Raw genomic sequence first — 15,124 nt, forward strand, 5'->3', positions numbered from 1 at the left:
AAGATGAATCGACTTCCACGCAAAGCGCAATATTCTGTAACGACGTCATGCGTTCCTATCTAAGTTCGTGGTGGTGGTTGCTAGGCCAACTTCGCTTAGGATCCCTGAAACGGCATTCCACAAACAGACCCTGGTGCAAGCCACGAACCACTGCTCAGCTTCAGCAGATTTCAAGACGTTCGCTCACACCGTCGCCATGCCTCCAAAGATAGTTTACGGTAAAAAGGCTACCGCACGACCTATCTCTGCGAGCTACGCGAAGTTTCTATCGCCTGAGAAAGACGCCATATTCACGAAGACAAAGAACAACGCGAACAATGTAGACGATGAAACAAGACGGCCAGCAAAGACGACCGAACAAAGAATACAAGATGAGTTGGCAGCGCTGGAAGCACAGTTGGACGGGCTGGTGATAGGCAATGAGCGTACAACACACGATGAGGTCGTTGGAAAGAAGACCAAAAGCAGGTCAAGGAAGGTACTCGAAGATCGCGATGCAAACACGGTCTCGAAGAAAAGTAGCGAAAACACCAAGACAATACAGAAGGCAGAGATGAAAGAAATCGTGCGACCACTAGAGCCCACATCAGCACCGAGCACACCCCCACGGACGCCGATCGCGAAACCACAGAAGAAGAGGTCGAAGCCTACCACATCGAAGAAGAAGACACAACTACCCACTCCAGAACCGACAGCGGAACGCGACGACATCTATACGCAGTACGTCTCGCCGCTACTGCCATACAGCGACGGAGGGAGGATCACAACATTTGAACAATGGTCATCAGAGCTGGAACCACTCTTCGAGATTACGAAGATTGCAGAGGCGTCTTTCTCTGAAGTTTACCGCCTGTCGGCTATATCAGCTACGACTGGCCTCAAAGAAGAGTCTGTCCTTAAGGTTGTCGCACTGAAGGCTCCTCCAGCAGCACCACTGCCCTGTCAGACAACGGAGCGCGCAATCAGAGATTTGGATGGACAGATGAAGAAGGAGCTGGAAGAAAGAGAAGAGAAGAACTATTACAAGTCCCATGTCGCTGACGTTCTGTCAGAGGTCAAGCTTTTGCAGAACCTCAACTACATTCCTGGCTTCACAAACTTCCGCGATCTTACCGTACTACAAGGACGACCTTCATCGTCCTTCAATAATGCATGGAAGGCATGGAACAAAGCGCGACCACGCGGCAAGAAAAGCTACTTCCCTGATCCCAGCAAGAAGACCAGCTACGAGGACACTCAGCTTTGGGCTGTCGTAGAGATGCAAGACGCTGGCATGGACTGCGAGAAACTCATGGAGTCGGAAGGTCTCGGGACAATATGGGAAGTTTGGGACGTCTTCTGGGGTGTCTGCATGAGTGTTGCGAAAGCTGAAGAAACGTGTCAATTTGAACACCGCGATCTGCACATGGGCAACATCTGCGTACGCTCCTCGCGTTCCAAGAGCAACGTTATGCAACCTGTCATCAAGGATCCGTTGCGGCGCCGGTTCAGATTCACAGGCCTTGAAACGACAGTCATCGACTACACACTTTCCCGCGCGGACATCGTCGCACACCAACGGACACCCACCTCCTCTCCTTCAGCGCTCAGCACCACATCACCATCAAAATCTCTCTTGCCGGGGCATGAAGTCGCCTATCTCGACCTCAACAAAGACTCTGCTCTCTTTGAAGGTGACGCATCAGAAGAATACCAATACGAAATATACCGCTATATGCGCGGCGTAGCCCTCTACAACAACCCGCTTCAATGCGAACCTTCCCCAGAACCAAGTACACCTGCTACGCCCCGCCGCTCACCGCGGAAAAACACCCATATCCGCTTCGGCGAGGTCCCTGAGACGCCGCAAAAGTCATTGCTGGCTGCGGAGAAGGATACGAACGTATGGAGGCAGTTCCACTCCAAGACGAATCTCGTGTGGACACACTTCCTCCTGCACAAGCTGCTTAATCATCTCAAGGGGTACGAGCCGGAGCACCTGACCACTCACGATATCATGGCCAATGTCGAGCTCGGGGATGATGCAAGTGTTCCTGGTGCTGCGCTGAGGGTGAAGAAGAAGGCGGTGAAGTTGCATAAGCTGTTGCAGAAGGTTAGTGTGTTGCTTTGTCCTGTGGCGTTGGGACAGGAGGGGAGTTTGGGGAGTGTGAAGGAGTTGGTTATTCTAGCGGTGGAGGAGAAGTGGTTGAGGATTGGTGATGTCAGTGGTTGATTAACTGCATTATTCTGGCGTTCCTGGTTGCATAGCCTGGTGTTGCGGTACATTTAGTGGCGTTCAAGGGTGCTATGGTTTTGCATAGCAGAATTCGGAAGTATAGCATTGTTATGAGTAATGATATGAGCCATCCACTTCAACTTAACCCGCATGCGCACATGTCGTTGACGGATTCGATTACCATCAAGTCGCAAAACACTGGGTGACTGTGAGTTTCACACAGAAAGACTTGTGGGGCGTAGCCTCTTGGGTAGCAGAAAAAGCCGGCTACAACATCCTAGCGACGAGCCTCGACAACCGAGCTCTGAAGGCCTTTGAGGAGAACAAATCCGTATTACAGTATTTCTAAAAAGCGTTGTAGTCTTCTGAAGCTTCACAAAGTTATAAAGAGCCTGCAAGTTGCCACTGACTGATTCCCTTGGTTTTGACGGGTTCGGGCTTGTAGCCGGCTTTTTCTGCTACACCGAGAGAAGCTGTCAGAGGGGATGGTGTCAGAGACCGCGTAACTAGTCGCACGCGCAGGTGTCAACGCTCAATCGCAGCAGCCTGTTGAAGTTGAGGCCACAGTGGAAATGAGATATTAGTATTGCGGAGATGTTTTCATCCCTTTGGCCCAGCGTACAAGCGGACATCTGCATAAACTACTTTTGATTGATAGAGATGGGACTGACTGATGATCAGAGGCGGAGAGCAGCACGAGTATGACTCGTTGTGAGTGTCTAGTCCAGGAACTGTAAAGGCTTCAGTCAGGGTTTGACTCATGTCCCTCCGTACTCCATACGCAAAATGCCTGTGGATTTGTTTAATATGACTCACTGTCAAGAATGGAACAGAAGTTAGGGGCGAGAGTAATATCCAAGATACACGCGGCTTTATCTTGCTCGTGCGTTACAACAGTATACCTACGAAAGCCTCAGAATAATGATATCCTGCTCTTCTAGAGGCTCGTTCTCGTCGAATACTTGTCACGCAGAACTCTCAAGGCGTAGGACTCCAGCGCGATTGTACGTCCCGGGAGTAGACGCGAGCTGACGCAACATCAAGGCTCCTTGTGCCGGTCTTGTCATATCGTTGTCGCTCTCTGCATCGCAATGGCCATTCATCAAAACGACAAAGGTCAGAAAGAAGCCCTTGTCAACCGGCAGTCGATACTCGCCCAACCTCAAGTCGGAGCCAGCCATTCGGGAAGCAGTCCACAATGAATGCAGACTCAACTTGGAGCCTGGAAATCAATTGTGCACAGGCTCTTAGTCGCTGCTGCTGCTGTTGCTGCTGCTGGATGCCAATTGAGACGGGAGAGCTTCACGCCAGACGGATTAGGCACGCACGACAGCTTAGTCAATGAGGTTGTGTGCAGATAGGTGTTGCTGGTCTGTTGCATAACTGGGCGGGACGATGTTGGAGAGGCCGAGTAGATACCCCGCGCCTTTACCTCTTCACCTATTACAAGCGGACTGGGGTGGCGTTCTTGTTGTGCGAATAGATCGTCCGGCTTAAGAGTCAGAGCTCCAGAGTTAAAACACGATGCGTGGTAACAATTCGTATTGTATAGGAAGCTCTGCACGAGGCACAGAAAGCCTCCGGCATGCTGCAGCCATGTTGATCAGCACAGCGTGGCTCGTATTGAAACGAACCGAATAAGCATGCACGGCCTGACACTTCGAAACCTGATGCGTTCCAGCGGCGTTCCAGCGGAATTCCAGCTGTTGCTGTTCTCACCATTCGAGGCGCAAGCTCTCCGCCCAAGAACCCTTCTTCTCAACTTTCACAGCCTCCTGCACGTTGCCCTTTCCCAGGTCACCTCCATAGAAGTGGGCGAAAGCACCATGTCCTACTTCGTCCCACTGAATCCTCGCCTTGTTGTCCGCATTGACGTTGCTGTCTCCATCTGTGCCCGCTTCAAGCACGCTGTACTCGATCTTCAGCAGCCACAGCTCTGTGAAGTCCCCGAAGAACCTGTCTGCAGTGCCAGGTACTTGCTCGGACGTAGACAGATGTATGAAGCCATCTTTGCGGTCGAGGTCTGAGAGCGGTAGGCGGTCTGGGAGGGGTGATGGTGGGGCAGAGGGGAGGATCTTGTAAAGGTAGGTTGGTAGGGGCGACGGCACAGGCATTTTGGAGACTGGCTGTTCGCGCGAATTGAAGTGAGAAGTCAGAGTATGACACAAGCACAGAAATTTGCTCGGACAACAAAGTGATGCGTGATGCGTGATGCGTGATGCAGACGAGCAGTCGCGTCGGTGAAAGATGGAAGCTTCGACGCGTTGATTGGCTGCTAGCGCTTGCGTGACCCACCACGACCGGAAGAACGAACCATGGAACTCACGACGGGACGAAAATCAGCCCGGAAACGGCACAGATCACAACATGGACGAACGACTCCCTATATCTACCTTTCACTTCTGTTATAGCCAGCAGTGCGCGCGAAGGTGCTGTAGAGATCTCATCTTCGCGTATGGCTGACAGACGTCATCGTTGCAATCAGGTCAGCGCACAACATCGGATACGAACAGGAAGAGTTATTGAAAAACCAAGCTTTGAGCCCAATAATACAAGCTTTGGGAGAAACAGGGCGTTTGGATCCTGGACTTTGTATCGCATATTTGGAAGCTTCACTCTACGACCGTCGTTGTTGCCCTTCTGAGGACATCGCGATTACCTCCACTATTGTCAGCTGTAGTCAGAGCAATACTCATGCCTGGGACGATATATAACAACCTCATCATCGCCAACTATGCCACTTTCGTCGCCGACCTTCGACAAGTTCCGCACATTGTTATGGCCACGCAAGCGTGAGCGAGCATCCTCAAAACCGGACATCAATATGCACGAATCACCATCGTCCGGGCTACAGTCTGGTCCGCACTCTGCAGACGCCGAAGCAGCAGCTAGCAATGCTCACCTCGATTATCAAGCTGAAAGCCCTCCTTCTTTCCAGAATCATTCAGTCGAATATGCAACATCAACTCGGCAGCAGCCAGCTCCTCAGCTCTCTGATCTGGACGTCCTGCACACTCGATTATCAAACGCCCACCTTCTTGCCCATCACCAATTCGAATTGCATCCGGCTGGTGGAGTGTCTTACAAGCCTCATCTGACTAGACTCACCCACCGTGGACGTCAGCCGTCACATTCGTTGTTGCCACACATTCAGTCAAATCCTGATAATCGGAGCCAGGTTCCAGTGGAGCTTACACAGAATGAAATAGAGAGCTTTCAGTCGCTCGACGTGCCAAGCGCTCTGTGCTGTATACGCAGAGAAGACGAGAACTTATATCAATTCTTCGTCTACTTCCGAAGTCTGAACGAAGGGGCAGCAAATGCGGTGTTCAGTATCCAGGCAGCTCAAGGTGTTGATAAGACAGTTGGCTTCTTGTTTGTCGCAGTCAGAGACTCTGGAAGAACCGCAACGGTGATACCATCTCAAATGGTCGTCGACATGGTGCTTCGGGTCAGCAAAGGCCTGCCTAAAAGTCTCAGATCCGAAGTGATCGTCGATGGCTTCATGGCAGATGTGCGACCATTGTTCGTTTCGCCCAAGACATCGACTTCAACCAGCCAAACTCTCGAGGAGATTGACCTGGGCAAGCATCTTATGGCGCACCTTCCCGTGGTGCTGTTCGACGAAGGGATGTTTGCACTCAAGGAACTGGTCCCGGCTATTCGACCGCTGAGCAGCACAGCACAATTTGGCATCCTACTACCCAACATGTCTACAAGTCCGGGGCAAAACATCACCTTTGAGATCAAGCCAAAATGGCTAGCACAGTCGCCAGCCGCACCGCCCGAAGCAATTCGCTGCCGGACATGCGCCCTTCAGTTCTCACGAGGAAAAGGCATACCGAACGACTACATTTGCCCGTTACGATTGAGCAATGAGGATTCAGCCGCGAACAATGACATGATTCACATACGACAATGGGCTACGAACGCCTTGTCGCTGCAACTCAAAGACGATGCTAACGCGTACTTACCCCATGAGGTAGCCCTTGAAGCGCTCGTCGACCGTGTAGTCGCCTACTTCACCACTGGTGATGGCCGAACGCTGCTACTCCACCTCAAGAAGCTTCAGGCAACCCTGGATTCGGAGGGTATACTGCAGCGCTACGCACGCCCTCGCGACGACTTCAACTTTGTGTACGACCTTCGTCTGGCCATGACTTTACGAGACTGCTCCCTGTTCGTGGTTGTACCTGTCTATGACGGCGAAATCACCTCCAAACTCGCGGATCTCGATTTCAAGTCTGCAGAGAAGATTGACGATTGGAGAGACAAAGAGGCGACTTTAGTCAATGAAGGCTGGTATGTGAAAAGTCCTGAAGCGCATGATGTGTGCTTGCTGGCGCCGGGGAAGTTGACTTGACCGTTCTGAGTTTGACCTGTCTAACTTTGTAAGCCAAGAACTTTGGTTGTCAAGGGTATACCTTTACATGTTTTGAGGGCCTTTTGAATCCTGAGGATGCATTTGGCAGTTCGGCAGATTTGGAAGTTGTCGAATCGGATCAGATAAATAGGAGCATTGCCACACCTTGGCGCGCGCATTCACCCCACGTCTTGAGCATTCCAAGCTCCGGCATACGTCACCACCATAATCTTAATAATAACACGCAGCACCACGACTGACTCACAACACGCCGCAGGCTCTCGGAATAAATATCAACATGTCTGAGAAGACAGCGCCCCACGGAGGGACGACACACAGACCGCAAGCGCAGCAACGAGCATCACTTCCAGAAGCTGAGGACCCTCCAATACCTACATATGCGGAAGCAAGCGGCTATGCGCCACCTCCAGGACCACCACCGGCCACAACATCAAGTGCACCACCACTTACTGAAGTCGCATCACCACCAGCTGCAGATGAGCTTCCTGGTTACGACACAATAGATCCCAAAAACACCGAATTCCTCCTCTACAGCACGTTCATTCACACACCCAACGGTCCAGCATATCAACTCTCGTCACCTCTCGACTCCTTCAACTCCCCTCTACGGATACGACGTCTTCGCGCCGCCGAGATCCCACTCGCACACGAACTACCTATACATTTCGACCGCTCCGAAACCCTCTACGAAGTCCAAGACCCACCGTTTCGCGAGAATGAGTACTACCTGATCGGCAAGAAACCGCACTGCTACGGCGGCGCTTTACAGTTGACTTTTGGGTGGAAGACCTGGCACATCAGACACATCGCTGGGCCCAACTCTGCGCCAAGGGAAATCTTGACGTGCAAGAAAGTCAGTGCCGGTGGCGGCCTGTTTGGAAAAGGCAAATCGAAGAGCGGAGCTGTGGAGAGAGACGGTCTCACAGAGCCATTTGAGTGGAGGGATACCGATGGTAGGCTGTTAGCAACCGAAGGGCTACAGCTGCTGGCCGGAGGTGTCGTGCCGACGGTGCGTCTGAGCGAGGATCTGGACAGCATGTGGAGGGAGCTAATTATCAGCTTTTGGGCGGCAAGATTGTGGGCGACATTCAGATGATACCAGATATCGATATCTGGAGTCTCAGAGCGTGTAATATACTTGTACTTCTGGCACTTGGGAGCGCATGGCGTTGGTCCCGGGGTTGGGCCGGCGTACAGCCATGCTTTGGCGTTACAGTATTGCGGCTCAATGGCATCGGCGTACACGTTGAGTGCGTCTAAAATCACAACGTTAATCTAGAAGGTCATCCCCTCTAATCGAATCCTAGCCAGATTGATACACTAGCCAATGGACCGTCGGTTCAGCGGGCAGGGTTGCGAAATGACGTGATGAGACTGAACCGAGGCAATGTTGGAGGTTCCCCGCAGAATGCAGCACAATCGCGAACAACATGCAGCTGAAATGCAGTTGCATTGCTTGAACCGGATCGTGCACAGGTTGCAGTAAAAGGCAGGGCGTCTAATTACCGTTCTGTCGGGTCACAGATCTATAATTTGAAGCTGCTACAAATTGTGGCATTGAGTCGAGCTTTGCTTAGCCTCTTGGACTGTCCTGCAGGTCTCCGACCTCTAACAACAAGATGCCTACCAAATCACCATTTCCAGATGTGAAAATCCCCGACGTGGATCTCTGGGGCCTCATCTTCGACAGCAAGGACCGCGACTTCCCAGACGACAAAGTTCTATATCGCGCTATCAATTCAGATCGCAAGTACACCTTCGCCGATGTCAAAGCGCACGCAACCGCGTTCGGGGAAGGCCTATGCAACCTCTGGGACTGGCAAAGAAATGAAGTCTTAGCACTCTACACACCAAACGACATCGATGTACCGCCAATCATCTACGGGACATTCTTTGCGGGTGGCATCGTCACGCCGGCAAACCCTGGATACTCAGCTGATGAGTTGGCATACCAACTATTGAATTCAGAGGCAAGAGCACTCGTCACAACCAAAGCGTTTTTGAAAACCGCCTTGGAAGCGATGAAGAAAGTCGGAATGCCAGATGACAGGGTGATCATCTTGGGTGCAGAAAGAGACGACACGCACCGCGTCAAGCACTGGACGAACATCCGCAAAACATCCGGCGCACTACGATATCGACGGAAGAAAGCTAAGCCAGAAGACCTGGCTTTCCTTGCATACTCCAGCGGTACGACGGGTCTACCGAAGGGTGTTATGCTCACACATCGCAACATTGTCGCCGATCTACTGCAAATCAAAGGTTCCGTTGGGCACTGGTATAACTCCAAAGACGACAAGTTCCTTGGTGTGCTGCCGTTCTTTCACATCTACGGGCTCACAGGACTGGTGCATCAGATACTGCACCGTGGGATAGAACTCGTCGTCATGCCGGCGTTTGATATGGAGACTTTCCTACGGACGATTCAAGAGCATCGAATTACGTTTATTTACGTCGCTCCACCGGTGATTGTGCGATTGGCGAGGGACAAGATGGTGGATAAGTACGATCTTTCGTCTGTCAAGATGATAACGAGCGGCGCTGCACCGTTGACGAAGGAACTTGTCGATGCTGTGCACAAGCGGCTGAAGATCAAGATCAACCAAGCCTACGGTTTGAGCGAAACAAGTCCCATGACACATGCCCAAGTACGTCCCTCCCCCTCGCTCCCTCCACCCATCCCAAAACTAACGCTCCCCAGCCCTGGGACGAATGGTACACAACCGTCGGCAGCGTAGGGAAAATGTTCCCCAACATGCGTGCAAAATACATCTCCTCGTCCGGCGCTGAACTGGGTCCTGGCAAAGTAGGCGAGCTATGGATGTCCGGCCCCAACGTCTTTAAAGGCTACTGGAAGAACGACGCCGCCACCAAGGACGCAATCACCTCGGACGGATATTTCAAGACAGGCGACATCGGGTTCCAGGACGAACAGCATAACTTTTACATCACGGATCGAGTGAAAGAATTGATTAAGTATAAGGGCTTCCAAGTCGCGCCCGCGGAACTCGAGGGTAAGTTGATGGACAATAAGCTCGTAGAAGATGTAGCAGTGATTGGCGTGCAGGATGAGCATATGCATACTGAGGTGCCGCGGGCGTATGTAGTCGCTGCGAAGGGCAGAGGTGAGGCGGGGGAGAACGAGGCGAAGGCGATTGTGGACTGGATTGGGGGCAAGGTTGCGAACCATAAGAGACTGAGGGGTGGGATCGTGTTTGTGGCGGAGGTGCCGAAGAGTGCGAGTGGTAAGATTTTAAGGAGGTTGTTGAAGGAGAGTGCGAAGGATGATGTTGCCCTGGGGATTACAAGTCAGGCTAAGCTGTAAGGGAGGAGATTAGGGATGTAAGAGTGTATCCACGACTGTCTAGAAATCTGTGCGATCTCAGCGCCGCTGTTTCGAGCTTTGAATTGTACTGAGTCCGCATTAGTATTCACATGTGCGAATCATCAAGAGCTGTTTCAAGTGTGTCTATTGCGAGCATGCAGCTGGCTAGTGTCCTACAACTATGCTTATAGCAACTCACCCGCCACCCAAGTCGATTGCGACTTTCAACTCGCCTACGCCGCTCCAAGTCATTACAAGCTACATTTTGAAATAACGCTGGGAACACGTCTACTGAACAACCTGGACGCAAAGGGGTTAGTCGGTGTTGGAATAGTCTTCGTGTGACATGAACATACCTTCTCTCGCAGCTTGCTTATCCACTGGACAATGCTCTCGCCCTGGTCTGCACGGTCTTCGACCAGTAATGTCTGAGCCCAGAGCTTCAAGCTTGGCTCACCGTCCTCCTTGATGATATACAGCGAAGGTTGGACAATGCTTCCAACACCCTTGCTCTTGTGGTCTCCAGACTTCTCTACGACTGCTCGTACACGCTCGGAGAAGTCGTTGTCGATAGTCGGCAGGGAAGCTTTGCCCTGCTTCAATTGTGTGCGGTCCTCAACACCGAAGACATCACCAAGCAGAGCGGGGACAGTGTCACGACCAACCCACAGGAACTGGTTGACACCGTCATCAAGCAGGTACAGGCCGTAAGGAACGATGGACTGCGATGTGAGATTCATCAGAGGAGGCATTGTGATATGGCCGGTGGTGGGGTCAGGAATACCAGCATCGTCAGGCATATCCTATAGATTGTTAGCAAAAATCGTAGACCGAAGTAAGAGCAACGTACGTGAAGGCTGTAGAATGCAGGGTAGATGTACTGAACCAGCAGACGTAGGGGCAATGTTGATAGAAGGTCGAGAGCAGCTGATCGCAGATCGGAGGGAATCTGTGCACTCTTTCGCAGACCGACGTTTTTGATGAGACCCAAAAACAGAATTGGCAGAGCACGCAAGTTCTGAGGCAGCTGAAGGCCACCACCTCCCATGCTGCCGCCGGCCAACTCTTTCCTGTAGGTCTGCAAGATCTCGATGATCTTGCCCTGCAGGGCATCGCGAGCAGCATCCAGACCACTTGACAAAGCACGCTCAGCGGCCTTGTGGGTAAAGTAAGTAGTGATAGCCTGAGCATCGGCCGAGGCGTATACATTCGCGAGGTTTTCTGTGGTAGGCACAGCGAGTGTCAGTACCCTAATACGGCGTTGCCCACTTGAAGTTGTGTGCAGAACAGCAGCCTGGAGACAGGCAAAGGGCTTGCTAATGGTCTCGTCGATTGCGACTTCGATTACAACAGCCTGATCCCTAGGGTATGCTGGGAAAGCGCAGAGATCCGAAGAACGGTTGAAGAAGTTGCCGTAAAAAGCCGACATCCTCAGACCGGTTGTGGCACGCACGCGCAGAACGGCCTCTAGACCGATCTCTGCAGATAGGTAGTCGGCCAACTCCTTGGCAATTTTCATGACGTCCTCTTGCCTAGCAGCGTTCCATCCAGGGTAGAAATATGTTTGGCCTGCCGTGAAACGTGGCAGGTTGCTGAGTGTTGCAACATCCTGGTATTGGGATGAGAACAGGAACATGTCGACCGAGACCTGGTTCTTAGAGCACTCTACAGCGAACGACTTGTACCAGTTGTTGGCTGGTTGCAACAGACTAGCCTCCTTTCCGGTACCCAACAAGGACTTGTCTTCTCTGGGGGACAACGCAGCATGCCCAACGTTGGGGAGCGAGGCACCAATGACTGTGATCTTTCCTCCAAGCGGCGAAATCAGCTTGTGCGCAGATCGAAGAGCGGAACCCAGCGCAAAGCCGGGCACGTGTGTGTTCTGGAACATCGCAGGGAGACGGTCGAGGAAGTTCTCGATGTTGTTTCGGCACTGGCTCAGACTGACAAGCAAGTCTGTGGGCATTGGTAGGTAGGGCTCGTCCAGGTCAGAAACAACAAGTTGGTGTGCATCGTTGTTCTCGCTGCCATCCGGTGGGATGGAGAAGAAGTGCAGACTCGAGTCCACAGCCATGAATCCAATGCGCGTCCTGCCGTCTGCATTTGGTATCCTCTCCAATGCCTCCTTGATGACCCGCGAAACAACCGCAAGGAGACCGCTGTTCACAGATGCTTGTGTGCAGTCCAGCAGGATGTAGTAGCACAGCGGCTGTGGAGGTCTGACCATGTATTCTTGTGGCGCAACGAACTCGGTAACGGCATAATTCAGCTCAGGGCGTTGCCACCTATCGACGCTCTTCTGTTGTGCCGCATCCCAGTCGAAGGCCTGGGGAACATCGTTCGTCAGGTTGCACATGTTGCACCTCCACCTGTGTCCGTGATCGAGGAAGGAAACGAAGGGGTTGATGTACGCTCGGCATCGTCGACAACGGCTGATAACCTGGTCGTGAACGACCGGCACAGGGTCCTCTGAATCGTGCAAGCTGGCATACGGGCTAATAACCAATGCAAATGGCAGCTTGCTCTTCTTAAGCAAAGAGTGGTTGGTAGGGATGGTGTTCAATGTACAGCGCAGGTACTTGCTCGACTCGTTTGCGAATTCGGAGGGTGTAGCTGCGGCGTTCGCGGGGAGGTTGATTGGCGGTGGGGGGTTGTATAGCTCGGAGACGTGAAAGGGCTGCGCGATCAGATCGGAGGGGAACAATTGATTCTGCGAAGCTGCAGCTGCTTGTTGTTGCTGTTGCGGCGCTACCTGTCCCTGCTGAGGACCCAAGTTCATCTGTCCAAACTGCTGGCCAAGCGCATTGGGATCCTGGGCAGCAGGCTGTCCGTAGGGGGATGCAGGCTGTACAAAGCCCGATGGCTGCCCGTATGCTGCCGGTTGGCCATAGCCCTGAGACGAGGCACCATATCCAGGTGCACCCGCTCCGTATCCAGGGGCACCCGCTCCGTATCCAGGGACAGCTGGCTGAGGGGGAGGAGCAGCTCCACCAGCGTTCAGTCCAGCATTGGCTCCGAACTCGTACGCGGCGCCCGCATATCTGTCCCTCTTCTTGCGATCCGCCATCGTGAGTGTAGCGGAGCCTCGAGAGTGGTGGGAATCGAGCGAAGTTGAATCGAGGAGGTATGCGGTGTAGTGATCGAGGCTACTCGGATACAGAAGTGACGGTGAAGCTCGATGTGTCTTCTTAGGTTGCCGCACATTCCGCGCTAGCATGTCCCCGCCAAACCCACACGCACAGGCACCTTAAGTACACCACCCCCATGCAAAGAACACCTTTCGCCTCCTCTCACCTCTACATCTTTTGACAATACACTAGGCAACAGCTATGGTACCGATGCTATTGGTCTGCGCCATTACCTCTCTTATTGTGTTCCACGTCTCCACTCAGGTACTGTGGAGGTGGTCAGTAAACACAAGCATATAATCGACGTCTTCGAGCAACGATTGCATAGAGGCATAATTAGGTATCATTGGAAACAACCCTACATAAACATTAATTGGCCAAACGGCCACTATTTGACGCAGTCTTCCCAACCATTACGCTAGCATTACTGTTCGAATAGGCAACGAGATACTCAACCCTAGAGCCTCTTGACATCAAGCAACGTGTTGAAAGGAAATTGGCTGTGGCTGAGTAGTTTGCTCCGCAGCCTGCTGATGCTCCAACCTCTCTGCTTCCGACACGGGGTAAGGAGGCTGGCTGCCAACATCGGTGCCTTGTACACTCGACTCAGCGTAACGGCCGTCCTCACTTGTGCCGACTGTATCCTGGTATTGCGTGGTGTTCTGCACAGGTGCAGCGCTAGTACCACCCACTGGCGCTCCAGGCATTGCTCCTACGCCCAAGTTACCAGCATTGGAGTGAATTGGCTCGACATTCAACTCATAGTTGCGAAGGTCATCTTCTGCGTCGTTGAGTACTTGACGAGCGTCCTCTCCGCCTGCAAAAGGAGGATGTAGATCTCCAGGAACAACCGGTGTGTCGTCGACAAGGTTCAAAAGTCGGCGGGCATGCTTAGCCAGGATGATTTGCTTCTCAGCACGCTCGATCGTAGCGGCGAAGTGGTGGTCATATGCCTCCTTGAACTTTTGACGAGTCTGCACATGATCAGCAGGTTGCTTTCGATGGAAGCCTTCCTGATACATACGATATTGGTGAGTTGCGCCTCTGCGACCAAGCTCTGGGCTTCTGCGCGGACGAGCTCCTGTTCAAGCTGAACAATCTTGGTGCTCTGAGGCTCCTTGTACTTGAGTTTGGCAATTTCGTCTGAGATCTGCGCTGGAGTCAGGAAATAGTGCGCCCGAACATGCTCAGAGTCTGACCTTGGCCTTGTGGTCTCGACTAGGCTGCACTGAGCTCTCAGTATTCCTGATCTGCTTCAAGACACCTCGGTAGTCCTCCAGAGCTTGCGCATATAGGTCCTCCTGTTCTGCGATCTCCGCCATGAGGACACCAAGCTTGTCTGACACTTCTGAAATTGTCTCATCCTCTGTCGCTTCACCCCACTCGGAGAGCTGTCTTGCAACACCGACACGTTCACGCGCCGCGGCTTCGTGGGCACCAATCACGTGGTTCTCGGTCTTGATGATCTTGTACAGCTTCTTGGAGAGCTCCGGCTGTTGAGTGCCGCGCAGAGATGCCATGGTGAAGCGGTGCTTTGACGGAGGCTTGTCGGATACGCTAGAGGTGCCCTTCTTGGACCGGACGGAAAGTGATCGATTCCTACCCAGGTTACATAGTTAGTGAACGAGCTCGGGGGGTGTTGAGCAGTAAAGACCAGGGATGAGCCCGTTGTGTAAATTGTGGAGGAATTGCCGAACATGCCATGTCGACAAATGTGAGACAAATCAGACAAGAATGAATGAAGCGCACGAAATGAGGCCGAGTAATATAGGCGCAATCGCTGGCATGTGATAACGACAGAGAAGAGGAGCAGGCTTACATCTTGGAGATCTTCTACGTTTGTCTGCTTTTGTGTATCGTATGCTGTCCATGGCTACCGTTAGCATGTTGCTGAATGCGGGAGACCGTGCTTGCGCAGCGGTATGAGGGATTGTAACGTAGACAGGATGTCGAAGTTACCTTTTCCGAGAAACGAGGCGGGGCGCTTGAAACACTTGACGCTCTGATCTTCGTGATGCTGGGGTCGGCGTATGGGTCTGTTTGAGGTTTCAAGGCGGGGGTGCTCGGTGGAC

The 15,124-nt window shown here is 52.5% G+C and overlaps 7 protein-coding genes across 7 annotated transcripts; 4 read left to right on the plus strand and 3 right to left on the minus strand.

The window, feature by feature from the left end:
• Window positions 1-176: 176 nt before the first annotated feature.
• On the plus strand, window positions 177-2,212 carry BU25DRAFT_488159 (uncharacterized protein; the record flags this gene model as incomplete). The annotated part of the gene is made up of 1 exon (XM_033711326.1): window positions 177-2,212. Exon 1 carries the CDS (start codon window positions 197-199, stop codon window positions 2,210-2,212), a length of 2,016 nt encoding a protein of 671 aa, XP_033565769.1. The 5' UTR covers window positions 177-196.
• A 1,532-nt stretch (window positions 2,213-3,744) lies between these two features.
• On the minus strand, window positions 3,745-4,433 carry BU25DRAFT_407230 (uncharacterized protein). Its single transcript, XM_033705482.1, has one exon. It carries the CDS (start codon window positions 4,327-4,329, stop codon window positions 3,931-3,933), a length of 399 nt encoding a protein of 132 aa, XP_033565770.1. The 5' UTR covers window positions 4,330-4,433; the 3' UTR covers window positions 3,745-3,930.
• Window positions 4,434-4,788: 355 nt separating this feature from the next.
• BU25DRAFT_407232 (uncharacterized protein) lies at window positions 4,789-6,688 on the plus strand. The gene has a single exon (XM_033705483.1). It carries the CDS (start codon window positions 4,950-4,952, stop codon window positions 6,576-6,578), a length of 1,629 nt encoding a protein of 542 aa, XP_033565771.1. The 5' UTR covers window positions 4,789-4,949; the 3' UTR covers window positions 6,579-6,688.
• Window positions 6,689-6,696: 8 nt separating this feature from the next.
• BU25DRAFT_191526 (uncharacterized protein) lies at window positions 6,697-7,956 on the plus strand. Its single transcript, XM_033701004.1, has one exon. The coding sequence runs from the start codon at window positions 6,877-6,879 to the stop codon at window positions 7,693-7,695; it is 819 nt and encodes a 272-aa protein (XP_033565772.1). The 5' UTR covers window positions 6,697-6,876; the 3' UTR covers window positions 7,696-7,956.
• BU25DRAFT_407234 (acetyl-CoA synthetase-like protein) lies at window positions 7,845-9,987 on the plus strand. The gene is made up of 2 exons (XM_033705484.1): window positions 7,845-9,247; window positions 9,301-9,987. The coding sequence occupies exons 1-2, from the start codon at window positions 8,219-8,221 to the stop codon at window positions 9,922-9,924; spliced, it is 1,653 nt and encodes a 550-aa protein (XP_033565773.1). The 5' UTR covers window positions 7,845-8,218; the 3' UTR covers window positions 9,925-9,987.
• A 77-nt stretch (window positions 9,988-10,064) lies between these two features.
• On the minus strand, window positions 10,065-13,105 carry BU25DRAFT_360002 (uncharacterized protein). Its single transcript, XM_033703660.1, has 3 exons — window positions 10,775-13,105; window positions 10,281-10,727; window positions 10,065-10,224 (listed from the first exon to the last, which is right to left on the minus strand). The coding sequence occupies exons 1-3, from the start codon at window positions 12,989-12,991 to the stop codon at window positions 10,213-10,215; spliced, it is 2,676 nt and encodes an 891-aa protein (XP_033565774.1). The 5' UTR covers window positions 12,992-13,105; the 3' UTR covers window positions 10,065-10,212.
• A 274-nt stretch (window positions 13,106-13,379) lies between these two features.
• Window positions 13,380-15,022, minus strand: BU25DRAFT_191627 (uncharacterized protein). Its single transcript, XM_033701007.1, has 5 exons — window positions 15,012-15,022; window positions 14,874-14,915; window positions 14,252-14,659; window positions 14,077-14,202; window positions 13,380-14,026 (listed from the first exon to the last, which is right to left on the minus strand). The coding sequence occupies exons 3-5, from the start codon at window positions 14,570-14,572 to the stop codon at window positions 13,526-13,528; spliced, it is 948 nt and encodes a 315-aa protein (XP_033565775.1). The 5' UTR covers window positions 14,573-14,659; window positions 14,874-14,915; window positions 15,012-15,022; the 3' UTR covers window positions 13,380-13,525.
• Window positions 15,023-15,124: the final 102 nt, after the last annotated feature.

This window comes from Macroventuria anomochaeta (genome assembly GCF_010093625.1).
Source record: "Macroventuria anomochaeta strain CBS 525.71 unplaced genomic scaffold BU25scaffold_4, whole genome shotgun sequence".
Lineage (NCBI taxonomy): Eukaryota > Fungi > Ascomycota > Dothideomycetes > Pleosporales > Didymellaceae > Macroventuria > Macroventuria anomochaeta.